Here is a 22,704-nt window from a genome sequence, read left to right as displayed (position 1 = left end):
TAATTTCTCAGAAGGTTGTGACAACTTTGTTACAACCTCCCAGAAAGTTGTCATACCGTTGTCACAACCTGCTGAGGAATTTCATTTCAACGTTTTGACAACGTAGTGACAACCAAAAAGACAACGTTGTGGGCACCAAAAAAATACGTTGTCACAAAGTAAACGTGTTTGTTGGGCACAGCAGTGCTGCTGGAGTTTTTAAATCTATCAGTTTCACTACTGAACTGAGGATAGTCCAGTTACCAAAAACATCCAGCCAACAGTGTCTTGTGACTAGAGGACGACCAACACAAACAGTGCAGCAACAGCTGAGCTACTGTCTGAGTTTTCATCTACAAGGTGGATCAACAGTAAAGTGTGTCTAACGGAGTGGAAAGTGAGCTGACAGAGTTTAAAAACTTCAGCAGCACTGCTGTGTCTGATCCAGTCGTACCAGCACAACGTTGATAAAATGCACCATGAGTGATTGTTTGGTGTGTGTGTTGATTTCTAAATCTCCAAAACCGTCCGGTATTTCGCCGTCCAGTCTTCCCCTGTCCCAATTCTTACTATAAGCCCTAATCCCTTTCTTGATGTTTGCACTTCAATGACGTATGATGACGTTGTTGTAGGTGAGCAAAATGAGTGCGCGGGGATCAAGTGTTCAAGGGGTCAGAGCTCAGAGCAGTAATGGGACACACTTCGCCGCGCGCACCTTCCTGTGCTCACAGCCGAGCTCCGATCCACATCACAGAGTTTTACTGGAGCCTCGAACAGAAATGTGTTGAAAGTTGTTAAGGTAATTTGTCATAGACTCTTCTTCGTATTTGGAAGCTTTTCTGTGTCACACGAGCCTTTTACAAAACTGAAAGTAGTCACTTCTGTCCCTATAACGACACAAATACACGGACGCACCTGACCGTTACTGACTTTCTGACGAGTTAATCAAGAGGTATCTGCGCAGTTTTTCTGTTTAACATTAACTTTAGAAGAAAACAGGACAACTCATTAAAGCCGGTGTTACACCGAATTATGCGTCTGTCGAGTTCTGTGACCCTAGAGGGCGATAATTCCTGTCCAGCATAGGGCTCTGCGTCAAATAGAGCTGCGTCAAAATGTGTGACCCCCACTGAATATTAATTACAGAAATTTACTTAAACCCGAATGTTTATAAGGTTGCTATGGAGATTCAGTGGGGGTCACACATTCTGACGGCAGCTGTCAGAAATTGTGACCCCTATGCCAAAGCTATGAAGTAGCGCCCTCTAGGGTCACTGCCTTATCTACAGGAACCAACTTATAACTATCTAATATTTTGGGAATGGGGTGGGTTTTGACTCAGCAAAAATGTCCCCCCAATATCAACCTCACTCCTATGCTATTGCAACTGCCTTTGCTCATTTTTTTACAGATTCAAAAGTAAGAAACTGAAGCACAGTTTAATTAGTAGGCCCATTTTCTGTATTTTTTGAATGTTTGAACATTGATGTTAATGTTGTATCTGGTGTTATAATGTTAAGCTACTGATTTAGAGATAGAAGTTGATGTTACTGCAATTAATTAGAAAATTGTAAACTTGCATGTGTATTTTATTACCATATTTTGGAGGGTGTTATGGTACAGGTGGGGTGCAGAAATTCCCCTTCGTCTGAGGTGGGGAATGATAGAAAATTTTGAGAACCACTGTATTATAGCTACATTTTGAACTGCATTTGAACTTGAAGTCATGTGTTTGCTATAATGGCATCATCAATGATTTGTACACATTTTGATCTGTTAGTGCACATTAACATTAGCCAAAGCCCAGGAGTCCAAGGGTTAACGCCCTCCTTTATTCAGCCAGTCACTTCCCCATGCACGCATTCCTTCTGCTGACTCCAGGCAACTCAACCAGCACAATTGTTTTCCCTTAATTAAAAGTAGGTTGTATAACTGTTGAATAATGTGGAGCAGGTCCTGGTTTTGACGGCATGTTTTTAAAGCTGGTTCTGTTATTTGGCTTAGACCTACACGCAGATTTTGACAGGTTAATTCAACAACTCGCTGTCTGTTTAGCAGAGCAGACCTCTTTCACATTCACACTTATCTGTTTTGAATTGCAGATAAAAAATGTCATGGTAATTTGAAGCTTTGAAATTTCTTTATTTTTCTCTTGTAGGAGCGGAATGGATCTACAGGAATACTTCAAAAGGATTGGATTCACCGGACTGTTCAACAAAGCTGATCTAACCACTCTGTGCACTGTGCACAAGCTGCATGTGATGAGTGTTCCCTTTGAGAACCTCAGTATTCACTGTGGAGAGAAGAACACGCTAGACCTAAAGGTCATCTATGAGAAGATTGTGATTGACCATCGTGGGGGTTGGTGCTGTGAAAACAACCTGCTTTTCTCCTGGGTGCTGAGAGAGATGGGCTACAAGTTCACCACACTGGGAGCCAAGGTTTTCAATAGTCTCAAAAATGATTTCAACCCCATGGATTCTCATCTCATTAATGTGGTAGACATTGATGGCAAGCCATATCTTACTGATGTGAGTTATGGTGTGTCATGCCAAATCTGGCAACCATTAGAAATGATTGCAGGTAAAGATCAAACACAACCTCCAGGAGTGTTCCGTTTACCGAATGAAGGCAAGAGGTGGACCCTGGAGAAGACAGGAAGAAAGCCGCTGATCAAAAATGAAGACTTTGCTAACAGCATCCTAGTCGACAAGCGCCTGACAAAGACCATCTATAGCTTCTTGTTAACACCACGTGGTGTGGACCATTTTCTGGACACATCAGAGTACCTTCAGACAAGCTGTGAGTCCTTGTTCACCCAGAAGTCTATCTGTTCCCTACAAACAGCCACTGGCTTCAGAGCTCTGATTGGCTGGACCTACAGCGAGATCCTGTTTAATCCTGAAGAGGACATCGTGGAGATGAAGGACATACCAGACAGTGAGATAATTATTGTCCTGAAGGAAAAGTTTAATATTACTTTGAGGAATAAACTAACACCTAAAAACAACAAAGCTTCATATAAAATATAGGAGAAATACACACTAATATGCTGTACTTCCCTCTCATTTTTATTATCTCTATACCAAACTATATATACCATTTTTAAAAAATGAAAGCACATTATATAACAGCATCACAGGCATATATTTGTTATTATCTTTACCATCTGTCTCTGTTAAAGTCTTAATCTCAATCTACATATAATCTGAGTATGTCTATTTCACTTAAATTTTGCACTGATTTATAAATCAGTGATTTGAGAAATTAATGTTTCTCAGAATTAAAACATACAGACCTACTGTTTTATGCCAATGCTGATATGGAAGGAGAGGAGTCAAACACAGTTGTGGAATAAAAGGTTCCTTTATTCACATTGAACACAATGCAACTCTAAAACGTTGTAACCACCCCAGACTGTTTTATATCGCTTACCGGCAGACGGATGGGGAGCCCCTTTGATCCTGGCAAGAGATCAACAATCCGGAAAGTACCAGGCGGTGCGCGCAAGCTCTTCACAGGAAAAATGGAAAACCCGTCCTTATATGGAATCATAAAACTTATAACTGGCAAACAAAATATCCAGCTTTGACTTTTGCGCGTGAGCTACACGAGTTTTGTGCGCGAGCTCTCTGAGTGTCGTGCGCCTGGTCCCTGAGCAGTTTTGGCACAAGCCTCTCGCGTGGGCGGGTTTTCTCATGGATGCCTTCCCATTGGCTAATGAATTTTTGAGTGACATTTGAGTACTTTGGACTCCGCAGTGCAGACACAGGAGATTTTACATAAACATGAATACACCGTGATTTACTGTTTTAAAACGCTAAAATATCTACAAAGTCCGACGATATCAATGTAGATATTGAGGTAGTTCCGTCTAAAAAAAAACAAACCAATTTTTTTTTACTGTGAAAACAAACCTGTTCGTCTCTCGTAGATACTGATCTGAGGTAAATGCACAGTGATGTCTGTGTTTACTCAGGATGAAACAGAATAAATTAGGTTTTATTTCTGTTTATTTGTAACATATTTTTATGAGTGCTTGAGCTCCTGTTCAGAATCCTGTGTACTAACGTACTGAACCTATTCCACAACGACTGTTATCATTTAAATGCTCAGATTTTATATTGATGATCAGAGTCAATCTGTTTTTAACAAATTTCATATGTGCATTTTGTTATACATGAGGTCGGAGAAAAGAGAAACATGACAATAAGGAGTGTGAGAGATGTTCCCCTTCCTTTAATGTATGCTTATTTAATAAAGTTGTATTTAACTTCTGCAAAGTCCATTGTCATTTTCTCATTTTGTGAGGGACTGTGAATGATTAATTAAAAAATCATTAATCATTATTAACAATCAGCAATAGTTATAATAATAAGTATTATTAATATTAATAAACAAGAACAGGTGAAGTGACAAAAAATGTAAACTGTTCTAATAGTATGCAGTTTAAGTAAAAAAGGGCTATAAGGGCTAGCCAACGGGAAGGCACCCCTGAGAAAACCCGCCCACGCGAGAGGTTTGGGCCAAAAACGCTCGCAAAATCAGGCATCAGACGCACAAAACTCGGAGTACTCGCGCAGCTCGCACACAAAACTCAGAGAACTCGCGCACAAGTCATGGAGCACAAACCTCAGAGCTGGTTTGCAAGTTCTAAGTTTTATATTTGAGATTCTTTTTGGCACAAATCTGATTCCATACCCTTAGACCTGGCATAACTGAGCCGCAGGGTGAGTGAGTGCATGAGAGTGATTGGCCAGATCACTCACACCAGGCCCCAAAAAACACAAGATAAGCGCCCTACAAAAACAAGTTACATTTCCCAAGGATTAATGCATTATTCCAGTATCTTAACTGATCATGGCCGCATACACAGAACAGACGCCGGCGCTCTAAAGAAGCTTCCATTACACCTACTGTCCTAATTGCTTACCCTCTGCTTCCATAAAACATGCTTGCCATCTAGTGGTCTTCTCTAGAATTTCTAGAATTAAAGTCTCATATAGATCAGTACAGATCAAATAGTTTTACCTTAAAACATTTGCTAACAGGATTGTGTGGTATTGTTGTGTGAAGGTCAAAATGCTCAGCACATTTCTGCTTTGAAACTACAGTGTTACAAAGACAGTTTCAAACAGTCCAGTTCAGCAAGAGTCCACCTTCAGTTAAGTGGAGCAGTAAATGGAGATAGAGGCAGGGTTAACATGTACTGGATAAAGGCAAATGGGGTTAAAGTTAAATTCATGACACTTTTAAGACATTGTGTCTTTCTTCTTCTTCTTTTTATTATTATTATTAATTCATTGTACATATGCAAATCTGATTGAACATAGACTGCAATGGACTAACACCCAAGGCATTTTCCTTCTTTTCACCCAGTGGTTCAAAGTGGGCTCCAGACCCTTGAGACACTGACACTGAAGTTGATTACTTGATGGGAACTTAAATAGAATTGTTGTAAATAACCAGGGGAATAAAAACATTCATTCATTATCTGTAACCACTTATCCAGTTCAGGGTGGGTCCAGGGCCTACCTGGAATCATTGGGCGCAAGGCGGGAATACATCCTGGAGGGGGCGCCAGTCCTTCACAGGGCAACACACACACTTTTGAGTCGCCAATCTACCCACCAACATGTGGTTTTGGACTGTGGAATCGAACCCACAACCTCCAGGCCCCTGGAGCTGTGTGACTGTGACACTACCTGCTGCGCCACCGTGCCGCCCAAGAATAAAAACAGTTTAAAATATTTTGGAAAAACTACAAAAGTCTGCCTTAAGAACCGTTAATAAGTTGTTAAAAACTTCCATTATTAATTGTTTTACTTGACCCACTCTGCAAAGGTAGGTTAAATATACAACACGGTTAGACAAAATCCTAGATAACCAATAAAAACAAAGCAGTAGTGTGTTTCAGTGGGCTATATTTTTGTCAGGAAGAATGCCTGAAGTCTTAAAAATTGTTTTATGATAGATATGCAATTTTTAAAATTTATTCATGATGGAGAGGTAAATGCAGGGTGATTTAAGACAAAATGTAAAAGACTATACTATATATGTAGTCAAATTGTACAAATTCACCGCATTAAGAATTGTAGACTATATAAAATGGCTACATTTGCACCACACAAAACTAGGCTAAATCGGTATGCCAAAGCAGGTTACAAGCCTATGGATTAAGAAAATTCACATATAAGATTTAATAACGATTTGACAAACGATGCGTACGCAGTGCACTATGTAGGGAGGTGGGAGTGAATTGGGACCGGTTCCAATGTGGAGCCGTAGTAGCGGTAATAGCGCTTTAAAGTGTGACGTAGCGACCTCTCAGCCAATGAGAGCGGAGCTCCCACAGCGGTGTCGGTGCGGCCTGCGCAGAGGAGATGAATTCACTAGAACAAGCAGAAGGTATTCACGAACATTAACGTTATTTTGGCTCGTCGTTTACTTGTTTATCTAATTGCGGGTTACCATACAGATATATCAGTGTCTGTGTTGAGAAAAAACTGATGTTTAGGGGATGTTTAGCTATCTGAAAGCTAAGCTTTCAATCCAGCAGTTAGCTACAAGCTAACGTTAATTCAATATCTGATGATCTGTACTTGATGGTGCTGTATTAAACAGAGTGGGAGGTATTTTAGTTTAGCTGCTGAAGGCATATCCCTAAAAGTACAACCTGTTTCATAACGTGTTACCTCTCCTGATTACAGTCTGTCATATCACAACCATAACAGAGTTTTTCTAGCTGTGTGCTGAAGTACTGTATGAGTTTATGAATCATTGTTGTGTTTACTGGATTCAGAATCAAGTCTTAAACTTATCAAGTGTTGGTTTTCTGGACATTAACTACTTGGCCAAAAATGTCATGCACATTTATTCCAAACTCACATTCCATTGTATTTTATTTAATTAGACAGACACAATATGTTGGTCCAGATTATAAGTGTAAAGCAAAAGTATGTAGTTTGTATTGGCCGTCCTGTAGTCTTTTATCACTGTTATTTGGTGAACTATTGTCAGTCCAATAGTGAAATTGAGGGGTTGTAAAACTCCAGCAGCACTGCTGTGTCTGATCCATTTGTACCAGTACAGCAACAAACTAACACAACACGACAGTACCACTGTAGTGCTGAGAATGATCCACCATCAAAATAATAGCTACTTGCTCTGTGGTTCTACTGTGGGGTTCTGAACATTGGAGAACAAGGAGAAAGGAGCTAGAACTGATCTAGAAAATAGCAATACTTTGCACAGGTGAGATATGTCTGAGTCATAATGATGCAGATGCAATTTAATCTTCTCCTCAGTACAGCTGCATTCAGTACCAGGGGGATAAGGGAGGGTTAAATAACTTGGTTTTAGATTAATTCTTCTACAAATATTGGCAAATTTACCTCATTTGAATGTTAAGTAATTTTAAATGAGGGTTAAACCTTCAGTATTAATCATATTTGTTTATTGTCTAGTGTTTTCTTCCTGAGAATTATTCTCTGTAATATTATTAAATTAATTATTCTGCAAATGTAATTCTTACTACTGGTTGTTTTCATTTCTATGTAGAACTTAACCAACAATACATGGTTTACTGTTCAATATAGAATATATTTTAATGTCTTATTTTTTTTTTAAAAATTTAAATCATGCAGTTTAAACAAATTATTGTCAGTCCTGGAGAGTGACTAATTTTCAGACGAATGTTATATACAGGCCACATGAAAAACCCTATGGGATGAAAATACTATGTGCCACCTGTATTAATGTAGCCAGAAAGACTTGTAAAACTGACAGTTGAGACATTACATTGAGTCAAACTGTCAAAGTCATGTTTATTATTATTTTTAAAAATCAGTAGTTATGAATATTCCTATTAATATTTTTGCTATTAATAATATTCCTATTAACAATTAAGAGGTGACTTGGTGACTTTATGGGGCAAATTCCATGCCTTGCCCCTACCCAACTGTCATCTGTGCATATAAGCATTTCACCCTGTTGTTTAACCCTGCCAACATAACTTCATATTCTCCTGTTTTCAATATAGATTTAAAGGCCTTTGAGAGGAGGTTGACTGAGTATGTGTCCTGTCTGCAGCCAGCCACAGGCCGGTGGCGAAGTAAGTTATATTTTTTTCCCCAAGACTAGTGACTAGACAGCCTTCAACAGATGGCGGGAAGTTACAGTGTAGAATGTATAATACTTTTGTGTTGTCATAAAAAGAGACCTAGGTAAAAAAAAAACAAAATAGCCATGCATTTACATAAAGTTTAACAAAAATTTTCCATTGGCCTTACAGTATGACATACATCTTTAACACTGTTAATTTCATCTCTGCATATACCCTGTTTTTTTTTTTCTAGTGATTTTGATTGTAGTATCAGTTTGCACAGCAACTGGAGCATGGAACTGGTTAATAGACCCAGACACACAGAAGGTAAGGCACAGTTATTTGATGTTGATCTTTTGGCCTGCTGTGCCATTTGTCCTCTCAGAATTAAGTTTGTTTGTTTTTTCTTTTTCTTTCTCCCCCCTCTACAGGTATCTTTCTTTTCATCTTTATGGAACCATCCATTTTTCACCATCAGCTGTGTCACTCTCATTGGTCTGTTCTTTGCCGGAATACACAAGCGTGTTGTTGCGCCATCAATGTATCCTTTTTCATGTGACCTCATGCTTTCAGCATTAATATTTCAAGACAAAACTGTTTGATTTCAGTTTGACCTGACAGTATCAGCAGAATGACACATAATATAATAAATGTATAAAATAGCAGTCATTATTAGTAACTGACTAATATGAAAATGAATGCCAATACAGATTTGATATTTTGATGATACAATTTAGGGTATTAAAATGCTTGTTTTTTTTTTGTTTTTTTTTTTTTTTTAGAACCATGATTTGAAATGGTTTAGCCTAGACATGGATTGACTGACTGATTATAGATCTTATAAATACGTATTTCAGCCTTCTCCAGGAATAGCACTTTTCTTTAACTCTGTTTCAGTATAGCTGCACGCTGCCGGACAGTGCTCGCAGAATACAATATGTCCTGTGATGATGTGAGTTTTGCAATCCCATATTTATATTTAATCTTGGGCAGAGGTTTTTAACATTTAAAATGTTTAAGAATACTGTGGCTTCCAAAATTATTTGGACATATGTGTTAAAATATGAGAAACAACGCTGAAATAAAAGCTTTTGTGTTTATCAGCTGGATTCTCAACTGAAAAAATTAAAGAAATCTGATTTTAAAATAGCCCCCTCCAGGGTGTATTCCTGCCTTGCGCCCTATGATTCCAGGTAGGCTCTGGACCCACCGTGACCCTGAACTGGATAAGAGGTTACAGATAATGAATAAATTAATGATTTTAAAATAAAATAAATATGATATAAATGGGAAACCAGGGTGAGCCAAAATTATTAATTGTCCAATTTTTATCATTTCCCTTGGAACTGTTACATGTTTTTGAAAAAAACGATAAAACCAATAAATGGTTAACCCATAATCAGCATTTTGGAGTGGCCCAGCCAGAGTTGCTGAATCCCTTCAAGAATCTGTGGAGGAAACTAAAGAACAGGTTGATGACATGGAAGCCTTCCAACCTCAAAGAGCTATGGATCATGCAAAAGTGGAATGGTCAAAAATCCCAGTGGCTACATGCAGAAAGCTTGTTAGCAACTTTATGAACAGTTTGATTACTGTGATGACTAATCAAAGTTTTGCCATTGATTACTGACAAAGGTTACAAATAAATTTGGACATGTTGATAGCAGTAATTGATTTTATTCATTTACATCTGTAACCCAATTCCTTATCATTAGTCTTTTCCAGCCAGAAGAAACCAATTGATCAAAAGAAAATTCATTGTAAATTTTAATTGGTTTTGGTTTGAATTACATACTTGGAATGGGGCTTCCAATATTCCAATATTCCAATATATATATATATATATATATATATATATATATATATATATATATATATATATTTTATTTTTTTTTTTCTTGTAGTTTTATTTTAAAATTTATCCAATTTTTCCATAATTATGTTTGCAAATTTTTGAATGCATTACAGTATTTTATACTCATTTTATATTTTATTTAGTGACATGATTGATTTTGCTGTATCACCTTTATACATTTAGATGCTCTGTACCTTGGGCTGTGTTAAAACTGCATTGCGTATGCTTCAGTGCTCAGTCTCTTCGTTGTAAAGATAGATGTTTTGTGCTTTTAGACGGGGAAACTTATTTTGAAACCACGACCTCACATCCAATAACATCACGCAGACTGTAGGAATCTCATATTGATCACCATGTGGATCGCAAAGCATACAGCACAAGAAGAGATTACTAGAGATATCATGATCAAGAATGGTCTCATGAACAGAACTCCAGTTTCATCATTCTGAAGAGTTGGACACAATATATATAATTAATTTTTTTTTCTTTTGGTCTGGTTTGGAAAAGGGGGAAAAAACACTGTTGTTGCCATTTTAGAAGCTGCCCCTATAAACAAATAATCCCTGGTGGGTAGAACTTTTACTTTGTCAAAATGCATTCTCTGTCTTTATTTCTAATGCTTCTAATTCCTTTATTTTACAATGTTTTTAAAGCAAATTTCAGAAAACAATACATTAAATATGGTCTTCTTAGTCTGAGTAATTGGTGCATCTAAAAAAGACTTGGTCACCATAAAATTGGTGTACAACTAAACCATCATTACAACGATCAAAATTCAGCAGCCTTTTTTATTACTATAGTGTTTCCTTGAAATTAATTTTAAGGGTGTATGTTTTGTTTAAAATCATACTTAAAATATTTGCTGCTTTTATTCTATAGTTGTAGGTTTTGAAAGCACTTTTCAACTTGAATAATAATAAAATGGATTTCTTCATTGTGATTATGTGGTATGTTGGGTGGCACTAATTTAAACTGAGTACTTTCTTCCATTATATTGTGTAGATAAATTAATCTTTAAACCCCAGTACATTAAAAGTTTGATTATAAAATATTAAAACAGATAATCCTTTTTAAAACTTGTGGCTTGTGCAATTTTTTATACAGATGAATCAGTCATCACAAACCAGACAGACTGAAGTTTTTAATTTAATGAACGTGTTGTATATAAATACACAAATATCACAAATATATAGTTCTTCACATTTTATTGCACAATTTTAAAAATGGTCTATTTTGAGTTGCTATGCCTCTTTATGTAAGAATTAGAATAAAGTTGCAACGTCAGAACTTCAGCTCCAGCTGTCAATTGTAGCTTAAAGCAGATGTCTAGATAAAGGCTTGTTGGCAAAATTCGTATATTCAGATGCATCCGGTTATGTATGAAATTAACTCTTACATTTATGTGAGAGTTATGTTGTGCTTAAGTAATACTGATGTAACATGAAATTAAGTATAACACCTTCTGGCTGTGAAATGCCTTACATTTTCTTTTAGATATCTAAATAATATAGATTACGTTTGCCCCAGCTTGTGTTGATAAGGGTGCCTCCTACTGTGTGTACTGGAGATGGAAAAGCCACTGTGGGAAGGAAGAAAGTCATGCAGTTCTCCTGAATACTTCTTTAGTTGGTCAATATGAGCATATCCTGGAAGAGAGCCAACCATGAACAGCATGTGCAAGGTTCTCTTTCTAAGGCAGTCCAGTTGTGCCCTCAAACAATCAGTGAAATAGAACAAAAATACTTTTAAAATAGTTATTGGGCCAGTTTACCATTTTCATTTCACTAGATTAGACTAGTAATTCAATAGTAGGGTTGTAAAATAAGACTGCACTACTAATTCCCTAATGGCATAAAAACTTAATAAACACAACAACTTTAATCCAAGTCTAAAAATCTGCAGCAGAGGTGACTAATTTTAGACATGTCACTTTAAAGCATTTGGTACAACTCTAAATGATCTGTTCCTATTAAAGTTACTTTTTCATTTGATGAACAGAGTGCTAATTACATACCCGAAACCATGTTGTTTACAGGATAGAGCTGCACATCACAGCAGACAGTCTTGTCTCTTGATGAGGTTTTCCTGCAGTTTTCCAGACTAAGAGACACAAGAACATGTTACAATGGTCTCCACATTATTAAAGTACACATTTCAGACTTTAATACTGTTCTAGAAAGGCGCTATATAACTGTAATGTTATATAAAATTTTAAAAAAGTTTCAGTAAATGCAGCAGTGGTGCTCCATCAAAGACCAATTGAGCATATGTTTTTTATGCTGAACAGAAAACAGAAAACTTACAGGAACAAGGCCCTGAAACCAGCAAGAGCTGAAGATGGCTGCATTATAGGCTTGCCCTTCAATCATGATGTCATCAGTGGAATCTATTTTTTGTCAAGATCGGTCAAATATAATGTTTGCAAATACCCTTAAAGTCTGGAATGTGAATTAAAATCAGGTCTGACTGGATTTATTTAAAGTTTTTTAAATGTGGGCAGATAGGCATATTAAGGAAAAATATTCTTTGTCTTAAACATTATGGGAGGCAATGTCTATGTCAAAGTTTGGGCATGTTTTTTTTATTATTTCTTGAAGTAATCCTCCACAGAGAACTTACTTCTGCACAAGTATTGTTACAGACTTTTGTTTATATGGCTAAATAGAACATACTGTGATAAAGTGTCTTCTGGGTTCAATCTGGTGTCGTAATGTGGCAAAACGTTAAAGTCTGCAGTGCTATGGTCCACCAAATATGAACTATAACAAAGTTTAGTTTACTCCTCTATTAAGAGTTTTCCTTACACAATTGTGTAAATTTTGCTTTTGGATAAGGCAGAACAGCTTGTTTATCAATAAATGATCGATCAATGTGAAAACCAAAGAACAAAATAGACTTTTACAACTGATTTTTTTTAAATAAAATTTGACATAGTAGAAACAAAGTTGGTAACACTTTACTGTATGGTGCTGTTCTTAAGGTTACATGACACCTACATGAAGCCTTTTTGACAAATGACATAAGCATACATAAACATTTATAAATGCTTATTCCAAAAGACAGCAATGGTCATAAAGAAAAAAGAGCTACAGCATCTGTTGTCATAATGTAGTATGTCATGTCACTCCAAAAATGTTATGACATACCCTAATTTCACTAGATATCTATGTCACTTGGCATAGCTGTTATTCCAACTTGACATCAAAGTTGACAAAACGCTGCCTTTATGACAATTGCTGCCTTTTGGAATAAGCGTCAATAAATTTTTATGTATGCTTATGTCAGTTGTCATAAAAGCTTTATCTAGGTGTCATTTAGCCTTAAGAACAGCACCATACAGTAATGTTTTACCCAAAGGTCATGTAGTAAAACTACATCTATTTAGTGCTGTTTACTACAGTGGTGTTCGCAAGGGTTTGGTGAGCAAAGTGAGCCAGTATTTTCAGCCCTCATTAAAATAAATGGACCACGGCCTGCTTCACTTGGTGTCTATGAACCATTAGGCTGAACAGAAGGCTGTCAGCACTCCTCTGCTGAGATTCGAATCCCTCCATTTTATACACTACCAATTTCTTTTCTCACACCCCATGCTCACATATTTTTACAAATATGCCCAAATTCTGTCCAGTTTTACACAAATTGCAAGCCATATAATGAAAATAATGCCAATTCTACTTAACAATATGAATTAATATGTATAGCATTGTGTACCTGTATTGAATTAGCAACAGATGATAAATATTGCCTCATAAGGGCACAAAATGCTACACACCTTTTATTTCCCTCCTCTTTTGGACCTATATCATCTTCAGTGTGGACATTTCCAGTTTGTTCTGTTTTTTCATAACCATTTCTCAGCTTGAATAAACAAAATATCATATATGAATGGGAAACACACATATATATATATTGTACTGTACAAACGTTTTAGGCACCAGAGATTGATATTTAATAAGCCCACCCAACATTAGATTAAAACTAAATAACATTATTCCAGTAAGTGTGATATTCTGTTTGTGAATGTGTTGGTTTAAATTTTTCCAAATCTCTCCTTGTGTCAGTCCATATTATCTGAGGTTATCATTCAATACCTAGTTTTACGGGTTAATAAGCAGGTAGTGTCACAGTCACGCAGCTCCAGGGACCTGGAGGTTGTGGGTTCAAGTCCCGCTCCGGGTGACTGTCTGTGAGGAGTTGGTGTGTTCTCCCTGTGTCCGCATGGGTTTCCTCCGGGTGCTCCGTTTTCCTCCCACAGTCCCAAAAACACACGTTGGTAACTTGATTGGCTGCTCAAAAGTGTAGGTGTGAGTGTGTGAGCGAATGTCTGAGTGTGTGTGTGTTGCCCTGTGAAGGACTGGCGCCCCCTCCAGGGTGTATTCCTGCCTTGCGCCCAATGATTCCAGATGGGCTCCGGACACACGACGACTGGATAAGCAGTTACAGATAATGAATGAATGAATGATGTGTGCTGTTGATTTAACTCATTCATACAATTCATACAATCAAGGAGAATTTGAACAAAACATTGTTCTTCAAACTCACTTACACCTACTACCTATTATCCTATATTTCTTATTTATTTAAATTATTATATTTTTGTATTTACTGTGAGTGTATATAATTTTATACAAGCACCACGCTTTATAAAGGCATTCATTTAAATATATATAGTAATATATAATATATATCTTAGGTGCCTAAGACTTCTGCACAGTACTGTATATAAAAATTTATAATAAATGTTATTAATTAATTACAGCCTCTTCCAACATTCCATCTTGCTCCCAGATGAATCTTCCGATCATGGATCTTATCTTACTTCTAATTAAAAATATATATATATGTATATTTGTCAGTCGAGTACATCTGTTAGTCTCATTACTTATATTTTATATGTATAAATCATGCATGAAATCACATATGGGAGATCTCTCATAGCAGACATAGCTCACGTCTCTGTACAGAAACAGGAGGTAGCAGATAGTGACCAAGGGGCACAGACTTGGCACTTTGCCGTAGTTGGCAAATTGAGAGATAGGCACTATGAAACACTGTTGCTCTGTCCATTGCATATTCATCACTAGTGTGTATCCTGAAAAAAAGAACAAACAAACAAACAGAATAAACAGGAAGACCTACCCAATATCCAAAACAGTTCAGTCCGTCCATAAGTGAAACTATAGGCCTGTGCATGTCAGAATATACACTGCTGAAAATCTTTTTGCCTACTAAAATTGTATTCTGACACCTCCATACCAGGTTATTACGGAGCCCCTGAAGGGACATGGTGAGAATTTCTTTTAAAGAATAATCTCGTGAGCACCACATTGCTTCTCTGTTTGGCAACATGGCAGGAAAGGAGAGGATGTGTTGTAACTCCTCCATTATGGACAAAGACCTATTTAATTTTTTGGAGTCACGTCGCATTGTAGAAACAGATATTCAATGAATTAAAGATGACAATGTTAGGTTATTTCTGCAGACAGATTTTTAAAAATACAATACATTGAAATTAAACACTCTCACAATTAATAGACAATAGAGTACACATGCAAATGATATTGTTGGCTACACCATATATATATATATATATATATATATATATATATATATATATATATATATAGTGGTTATCTTTTACAAAATTTTCGTTCAGTCTTTTCAGTTGTGAGTGAGTTATATTGGGAGAGTACAGATCATCAGGCTAAATGTTTAGCGGCTTGTTGTCAGAATGCCACAGCTTTATTTTCTAACATGGAATAACCTTTATGTCTCTATATTTGAGACCTAGCTGAAAGGATACCTCTACAAGCTCACCAATATCCATTTGAGCTACAGCATACCTGCACCATGGCATTCTGGAAACAGAAAAACCTACTAAGTGGTGCTCACAACATACTAAGTAGTGCTCACGAGTTTTTTCCTAAAAATAAATTCTCACCATGTCCCTTCAGGATAGACAATGAAACCTCTGAACAATTTACTTTTAAAGCATACAAAAATAAATAAACAAATCAAATGTGTTTGATAACACTCACTCTATTGTATCGGGACAGGAGGCGTCTTCACTGAAGAGGTAATCTGCTGTTCTCCAGCTAGAGAGAACCCCACCCTGAGAAACTGACATAAGAGTAAATGGGTTTTATGATGGAACATTAATTCATTTTATGCATGTTAAACAGAATAAATATCCAAAAGAATAGCCACAAACTAACATATTATGAATAAGGCTGAGGATAGTTACAATATTTCTCATGTTGCTACCTATTTGATCCTTTAATAGAGCCTATATAAAATCAACAAACGGTCATTTCATCTCTCAGGATCCTTACATTACATATGCACATGTATAAAAAATCGTCTTACCCCACTCTACCCTGCAGGGAGTAAGGAGCGATAAAAGACAAGATTACTAACGCCAGTAGTGGTGGCTACGTTAGCTATAATACCTGCTGTCCACAATATACATTTTTAATTTTACATCAGAAAACGAACAATAACAATAAATGCAAGGCATGCTTCACTGAGAGCGAATTAACGTCCCATTAAAGTTAACGTTACATTAACGTTACTGATTATACTGAAAAAGATGAAATATCAATATTGTAGCACAAAAAAAATTATAAAATGAACCTAAACCTCGCTTCTCTAAACGATTCTAAGTTTGGCATTTTAATGGCTCTTTTAGTTCTAGCTTAAATTGTGTGACAGCTCCTCTTCTATTTCTCATTTATATCATTGTACATGGCTAAAGTTAACTGCCTGGCATTTTAGGTGGAACCGAAACTCAGAAGCCGAAAATTAGCTATCGCTACGTGTTCCTTAGCACGGCTGAACGGGACGTTAATTAGCATTGCTGAGGAAAATGACCGTTAATACGCATGTAATAGTTAAGGTTTGTCAATTACTCACCCCAAAACCTGGGAATGTCTCTCCTAACACTGTTTGAAAACCAGGCTCTTTTGTTTTTAAACATTTTAGGTGACGATGTTCAACAAAACTTTTAACAGAATTAATTTAAACTGGGCTTTGAAGAGTTTATTCCTCCTGGTCACAGACAGAATAACGATTAACGGACACTGAACCAGCTTCTGGATCGGTAAGTTATCCATTTATCATTATTGTAAGATTAATTTAAGGTTACAGGGTGAATATATGGTTTTATTTTTAGATTGTTTACCAGTTATAATCTAAAATGAAATGCACACCATTCAAAAACATTTATTAATCAATGTCGGAAATGTGAATAACAGGTTTGTACAATCAACATTTTTGAGAAAAATGAAGTTATCTTACAATGCAATTCTCATGAACCTAAAAATAATGAAATAAATTAAAAATAAAGAATAATTCATCAGTGTGACATAAATCACTTATGAAAAATAATGTTTAAGTGACAAGATATTAAGATAGTGACGCGACCCTGAAATGGAAAAGCGGAAAAGATGATGATGATGTTTTCAAAGTAAAATATAGTTAAATTACAGTGGGTTGGAACAGGGGAATCCTATTGAAATATCTTATTTACTTTGGGTACTATATGACATTATAATAAAATGTAAAAAGGTGACAAATATTCAACTTTCAATGATGTGGAGCATTTAAAATAAATGTCTTTTAAATGATCAACTACAGTCTGAGTGTAGCAGATCTGTTGTATTGTATCTCGACGGCCAATAGATGGGGCCAGTATCAAAATAAAATTCTAAAGGTTTTTTTTGTTGAAAGTATCAACTGTTGGAATGTGATTGTCATTATTCCATTCACTTGCATGTAGTGCAACACTTATTTGGAGTGTGGATTAATCATGCAAAAAAAGTAATGTTTTTATTAAATTTGCCTGATTGTTTGAGCAAAATTAAACAAGTTAAACAATTAATTAAACAAGAGTCAAGCATACACTCACCAGCATTACCTTACTCCCTGGACTCACTGAATGTATTCACAGTATTATAACAGGTGGATCTCTGAAAATTCCCCGTCTTCTGAAGGGATAACTTGAAATGCAAATCAGAGTACAAAACTCTTCAATTGTAATTGATAGTGGTTTGGGCTAAACCACTGTAGGCTGACCCAACATGTGCTTTTTAAAAATTATTGTTATGTATATTTTTCCTCTTTTAGTGATGTTGCAAAAACAATTAATACAAACACATTTAAAGTTTGTATTAAATGTACAGGGTGGCACGGTGGCGCAGCAGGTAGTGTCACATAGCTCCAGGGACCTGGAGGTTGCGTGTTCGATTCCCGCTCCGGGTGACTGCCTGTGTGGAGTTGGTGTGTTCTCCCCGTGTCCGCGTGGGTTTCCTCTGGGTGCTCCGGTTTCCTCCCACGGTCCAAAAAACACACGTTGGTAGGTGGATTGGTGACTCCAATGTGTGTGTGTGTCTGTGTTGCCCTGTGAAGGACTGGCGCCCCCTTCAGGGTGTATTCCCCACCTTGCGCCCAATGATTCCAGGTAGGCTCTGGACCCACCACGACCCTGAATTAGATAAGTGGTTACAGATAATGAATGAATTAAATATACAGACTGCATGGACTTTTTTTTTAATAAATATAATAATTCTAATGCACTATGAACTCTTTAATTTATAAAAGTGAGGATATTTCTTCCTTTAATGAAGTTTGATGGACTGAAACATCTGTTATTAGCCTGTTTGCCTGACAGGAATATAGAGAGCAAGAATATGCTTGTTATATTTCAGCCACTTACGACATCTATTTTTGGATCCTTTCAAACAGTTTGCACATGCAGTGGGAGTGTTTGGTGCCATCACCTTCACTGACTTTATGTTCACTAACAAAGCCTTTAGGCAACGTCAGAGCATGACTGGAGTGTCTCATTATCTCCTCTCTATGAGAGTAGCCGTCAGGGTCAGGGGTTTATTTAGTGCTAGCTGCCATGGGCATGCAATTGTGCCAAATTGGTTTCTAGTTTTTTAGAGAAGTAATGTCATGTAGCCTTGTGGTTTATATCCTGGTGAGGACATTTAGAAAGCTATAACCATAGGCCAGAGGGACAGTACTTGCCCACTGGGTAATTGATTGGTCAAACCTCGCAGAGTTGTTCCTGTCACTGTTCAAATAAAATTCAGCTGACATTTTTAAGAGCTTCAGCTAGAGGTTGTTCTTTTACAGTGACCCCAGACCTATTCGTTTTAGTGATGCACAGTGATATCAGAATCATGCTGGTATTGCAGTTATAACCCTGTATAAGTAGATACATTTCTAATACTAGCCCAGGTAAATGCATTCCAGCTTTCTGTAATGTTTGGATTGTTTTTGTAATAATATATTAGGACTGGCCAGATATGTACATGAAGAAAATTATATTTGCATTGGTTCGTAAAAAATGGAACGGAATGTGCTTATTCCAATTCTAACCTCAGATTAGTTGAATAGCTTGTGTTAAACATGTAAAAGTAAACACATTAAAGCCCTATTAGGAGGGGATTAATTTTACCTGTGGATATGGGGAATGTGAGGCAAATTAGATTAATCATGACATTATCAACTGTCTAGGCATTGTTTCTAAGATTGAGATTCTAGTATCAGGTTACCAGCAGTTGATGTATGGCACCATGGACCCAATAAGTTGTGTTTGCGTTGTTGTGTATGCGTAATGTGGCTCTTCAGTTGCTGTGGGCCTTAAGCTGTTTATCAAAGCCTAGGTTGCAGCCTCTGAAGGACTGGTCCTCAGTAGGGCAGTCCTCTGAAGACTCCTCCTGAGGAACTTAGAACTCTCTCATAAAAGACTAGAGCCTCTGTCAAAATATTTTGGGAGCATCCTACATATCTCTCTGGAGGTAAGCTGAACTTATTTGTATGAATTGGCTGTATACAAAGGGCAGATACTTTAGTGAATAATGAATGAATAAATAAATATATAAATAAAATAGCTTTTCCAAAGAAAAACAGTATCAATTAAAGGAGCAAGATATTTACTGTACTTAGTCATAAAGTGTCTAGGGTGTCTAAGTGCCCAGTCCGGAGCAGAGCTCCTGTGATCCCGTCACCTGAGGTCCTGCCTGTGATCCCACCCTCGGTCCAGTCACATTACATCCCGTCCCACTGCGATGCCAGGTCTACAAACATAGTGTCTCGCAGCCATGAAATGACCAAGTGAACAGAGTTAATATTATATTTTACTAGACACAAAAAGCCCCATGGCCCTTCTAAAAATATCCAGAAACAGAGACGGGGTACAATGAGTGGAAATATTGGCCTTGTGTTTGAAAGTGGAGGCAGTTTAGAAGCAGAAACACTTCACAACAGAGTCAGAGCCTGCACATTTTCTCCTGAACAGGTAAAAGCAAATCATTTCTAATAAAATATAGAAGTACAGGCACCTATGTATAGCTTGAAAGGAAAAAATGAAGAAGGTGTGAATAACAACATGATTATTCATCTTCACCTGATTGTTTTAAAGAAATTGAGGCAGATTCATGTGTATTTCTCTGTGGTGTGTGTGTTTTAAACAAATTTAGGAGCTTCTTATTTATAATTTTCGTATTCAAGCATTTATTTCCACTATAAATAGGTCCGTTTAAGAGTCTGATTTGCATTATTCTCCATGTTCTTATTGAATAGTCATTTCCACAAACAGCTACGAAAAGCTAAAGCTAGCATTAGGTTTTAGAAACAAAGCTTGTTTCAAAACACTTCTTTCCCATTTTATCCATTTAAAACACATGACCAAGTGTACATCATGTCACTAAAACATCTACCTACTAGTGAAAAGCTTATATTTGCTGTGTACCACCAAGATTGATTTCTCCACTCCTTAAAAATGTGAATATGACAGGATTTTCAAAACACAATTCTTACTCCTTAATTACATTTATGGTTGAAGAGAAACTAATACAAGCCTTGCCTAGTTTAAAATTTTAAGGTGGTTTAGACAGTACATTCTTGTAAATGCAGGGAAAATTGTGGCAGCTTTTTCCCTTTTTGCTTTCACTTAATTGGATAAATGTTTATTGACATCACGTACAATAGTGTGATTTAAACTGATAAAGTGGCATGACAGTTGCTTCAAAAGTTTCAAAAGCTATAGCGCTAGCGTCAGCTCTTAAGGTGGAACAAAGAATTCAAGAAACTAGTGAATAGTGTAAACTGACCTGTAAACGGACACATGCAAGGTGGAATGTAATTTTTGACTACAAAAATGTTGAATAGTCAAAATATTTAAGGTGGGTTTGGACAGCAAAGGCTTGTAAATGCAGGGAAATGGCAGCTGTTCGTTAACTTTTTATTTTACTTTTTCTTGCATAGACTAATGTTGTAGTGAAATTAAAAACACTTGTCTGTGTAAATGTGTTGATTATGGTACATTCTTCTTTGCTTTTATGGTCCAAAGTTCTTAAACGTGACTCTTGCTTGACGTGACTCTTCATTCAATTTTCCTCAGACTGGAAACCTGGTCAAGCTTCATGTCTGGGGAGGAGCGGGAGGAGGCAGACAGCTCTCTCCACTGTTTTGAAACTGTAGTGTAGTTCAGATTTTAAATGCTTGGTGTCAGTATTACAGATTGCACCTTTAAAGATGGGAAACATTTTTGTATTCTTTAATTAACACACTTATTTTTTTCTAATGCAATTCTGGCAAAAGTGATTAAATACATGCAGAATATAATTTTGAGTTGGAATGTTTCCATAGGGAAAGAAACAATGATGAATCATTAATGGAGCTATTTATAGAATCTGACCATTATAACCGTTGTCTCCAACTTGCTGCCACCAGACAGAGAATGTGCTTAATGTTTTAAGCAGTTCTTTAATCTGAATGCACTTAAGCTTTTCTTTTTGCCACAATGAAATATTTTAACATCATTCAAAACTTGAGTTTATTTTTAGCAGTGTTTGTGTGTGTGTGTGTGTGTGTGTGTGTTTATGCAAGTGCATGTGTTATGAGTTGTTCGAAATGCTTTATTCATTTTCTTTACATCATACATTTTTAAAATTGCTTAGAAATCACCATGTTTTTCCTCCAACTGCTTCAACATATGACAAGAAGATATGGCACTACCACCTTTTCATTTCTGATACCTTTACTGATATTATACATTTTAGTAGAAATTACAGTCAAATTACAAACAGTAATTGGCATATGATTTACACTGAGTCCAGATATGGTGCTGTGCTCTGAAAGTAAACAGATAGTTTATTTCATAGAGTTAACGAAGTAGAAGTAGATGAAGCATTAGAAAGAAAGAAGCTGAATTACGCAGACTTGGCAGCTAAGGTGAGGGAACGTGGGTGGCAGGCCCATGTTAGACCAGTGGAGATAGGTGTTAGGGGATGTAGCCAAGTCTGCCACATACTTGCTTGTGCAGTTCGGCATCAGGGGCCAAAAATGAAGGGCAGCTGTGAAGGAGTTATCAGAAAGAGCTCAAAGGTCTAGTCAGTGGTTGTGGATAAGGAGAACACAGGTTACTTGTGGAAATGCACTGTAGAGATGCTATTGGGATTGTTGGTGATTTAGCACGTTAAGATCACATGGAACTGGTGGCACTGAGCATGCACTAATGGTGCCTGTGGGGCTAGGTACAGCCTTAGTCACCAGGGAGTCCGCTGTCGATTTTTGGTTGTTGATACTTAAGGGTAAGGTAGGAATGTAAAACTGGCTTGGAGGGGTGTGGGTCTGGGACGCCAGACCTCACTGTTGAGCCTTCTGGAGGTGTTGTGGGCTTAATTCAGCGAAACACTGACGAGGGGAGGTGCTTACCTAATGAGTCCTGTAAAGAGATAGTGATGCAGTGGGTAGT

The 22,704-nt window shown here is 36.9% G+C and overlaps 3 protein-coding genes across 6 annotated transcripts; 2 read left to right on the top strand and 1 right to left on the bottom strand.

Annotated features, from left to right (window-relative positions):
- The first annotated feature begins 710 nt into the window (after positions 1–710).
- Positions 711–4,203, top strand: LOC136679441 (arylamine N-acetyltransferase, pineal gland isozyme NAT-10-like). The gene is made up of 2 exons (XM_066657956.1): positions 711–778; positions 2,138–4,203. The coding sequence occupies exon 2, from the start codon at positions 2,145–2,147 to the stop codon at positions 3,009–3,011; it is 867 nt and encodes a 288-aa protein (XP_066514053.1). The 5' UTR covers positions 711–778; positions 2,138–2,144; the 3' UTR covers positions 3,012–4,203.
- Positions 4,204–6,320: 2,117 nt separating this feature from the next.
- On the top strand, positions 6,321–10,975 carry LOC136679217 (nuclear envelope phosphatase-regulatory subunit 1). The gene is made up of 6 exons (XM_066657620.1): positions 6,321–6,387; positions 8,021–8,092; positions 8,337–8,410; positions 8,515–8,624; positions 8,981–9,035; positions 10,214–10,975. Exons 1-6 carry the CDS (start codon positions 6,363–6,365, stop codon positions 10,253–10,255), a joined length of 378 nt encoding a protein of 125 aa, XP_066513717.1. The 5' UTR covers positions 6,321–6,362; the 3' UTR covers positions 10,256–10,975.
- A 183-nt stretch (positions 10,976–11,158) lies between these two features.
- On the bottom strand, positions 11,159–17,014 carry LOC136679678 (telomere repeats-binding bouquet formation protein 2-like). Of its 4 annotated transcripts, none has more exons than XM_066658330.1 (6): positions 16,851–16,978; positions 15,977–16,050; positions 14,891–15,030; positions 13,711–13,796; positions 11,953–12,038; positions 11,159–11,584 (listed from the first exon to the last, which is right to left on the bottom strand). In XM_066658330.1, exons 3-6 carry the CDS (start codon positions 15,014–15,016, stop codon positions 11,451–11,453), a joined length of 432 nt encoding a protein of 143 aa, XP_066514427.1. In that variant the 5' UTR covers positions 15,017–15,030; positions 15,977–16,050; positions 16,851–16,978; the 3' UTR covers positions 11,159–11,450. The 4 variants fall into 4 exon arrangements, with proteins under 4 accessions (XP_066514427.1, XP_066514426.1, XP_066514429.1 ...); XM_066658329.1 differs by having other exon boundaries at positions 15,977–16,058; positions 16,851–16,896; XM_066658331.1 differs by lacking the exon at positions 13,711–13,796 and having other exon boundaries at positions 11,458–11,584; positions 15,977–16,058; positions 16,851–17,014.
- Positions 17,015–22,704: the final 5,690 nt, after the last annotated feature.

This window comes from Hoplias malabaricus, chromosome Y (genome assembly GCF_029633855.1).
Source record: "Hoplias malabaricus isolate fHopMal1 chromosome Y, fHopMal1.hap1, whole genome shotgun sequence".
NCBI lineage: Eukaryota > Metazoa > Chordata > Actinopteri > Characiformes > Erythrinidae > Hoplias > Hoplias malabaricus.
This window is presented reverse-complemented; position numbering and strand designations above follow the sequence as displayed.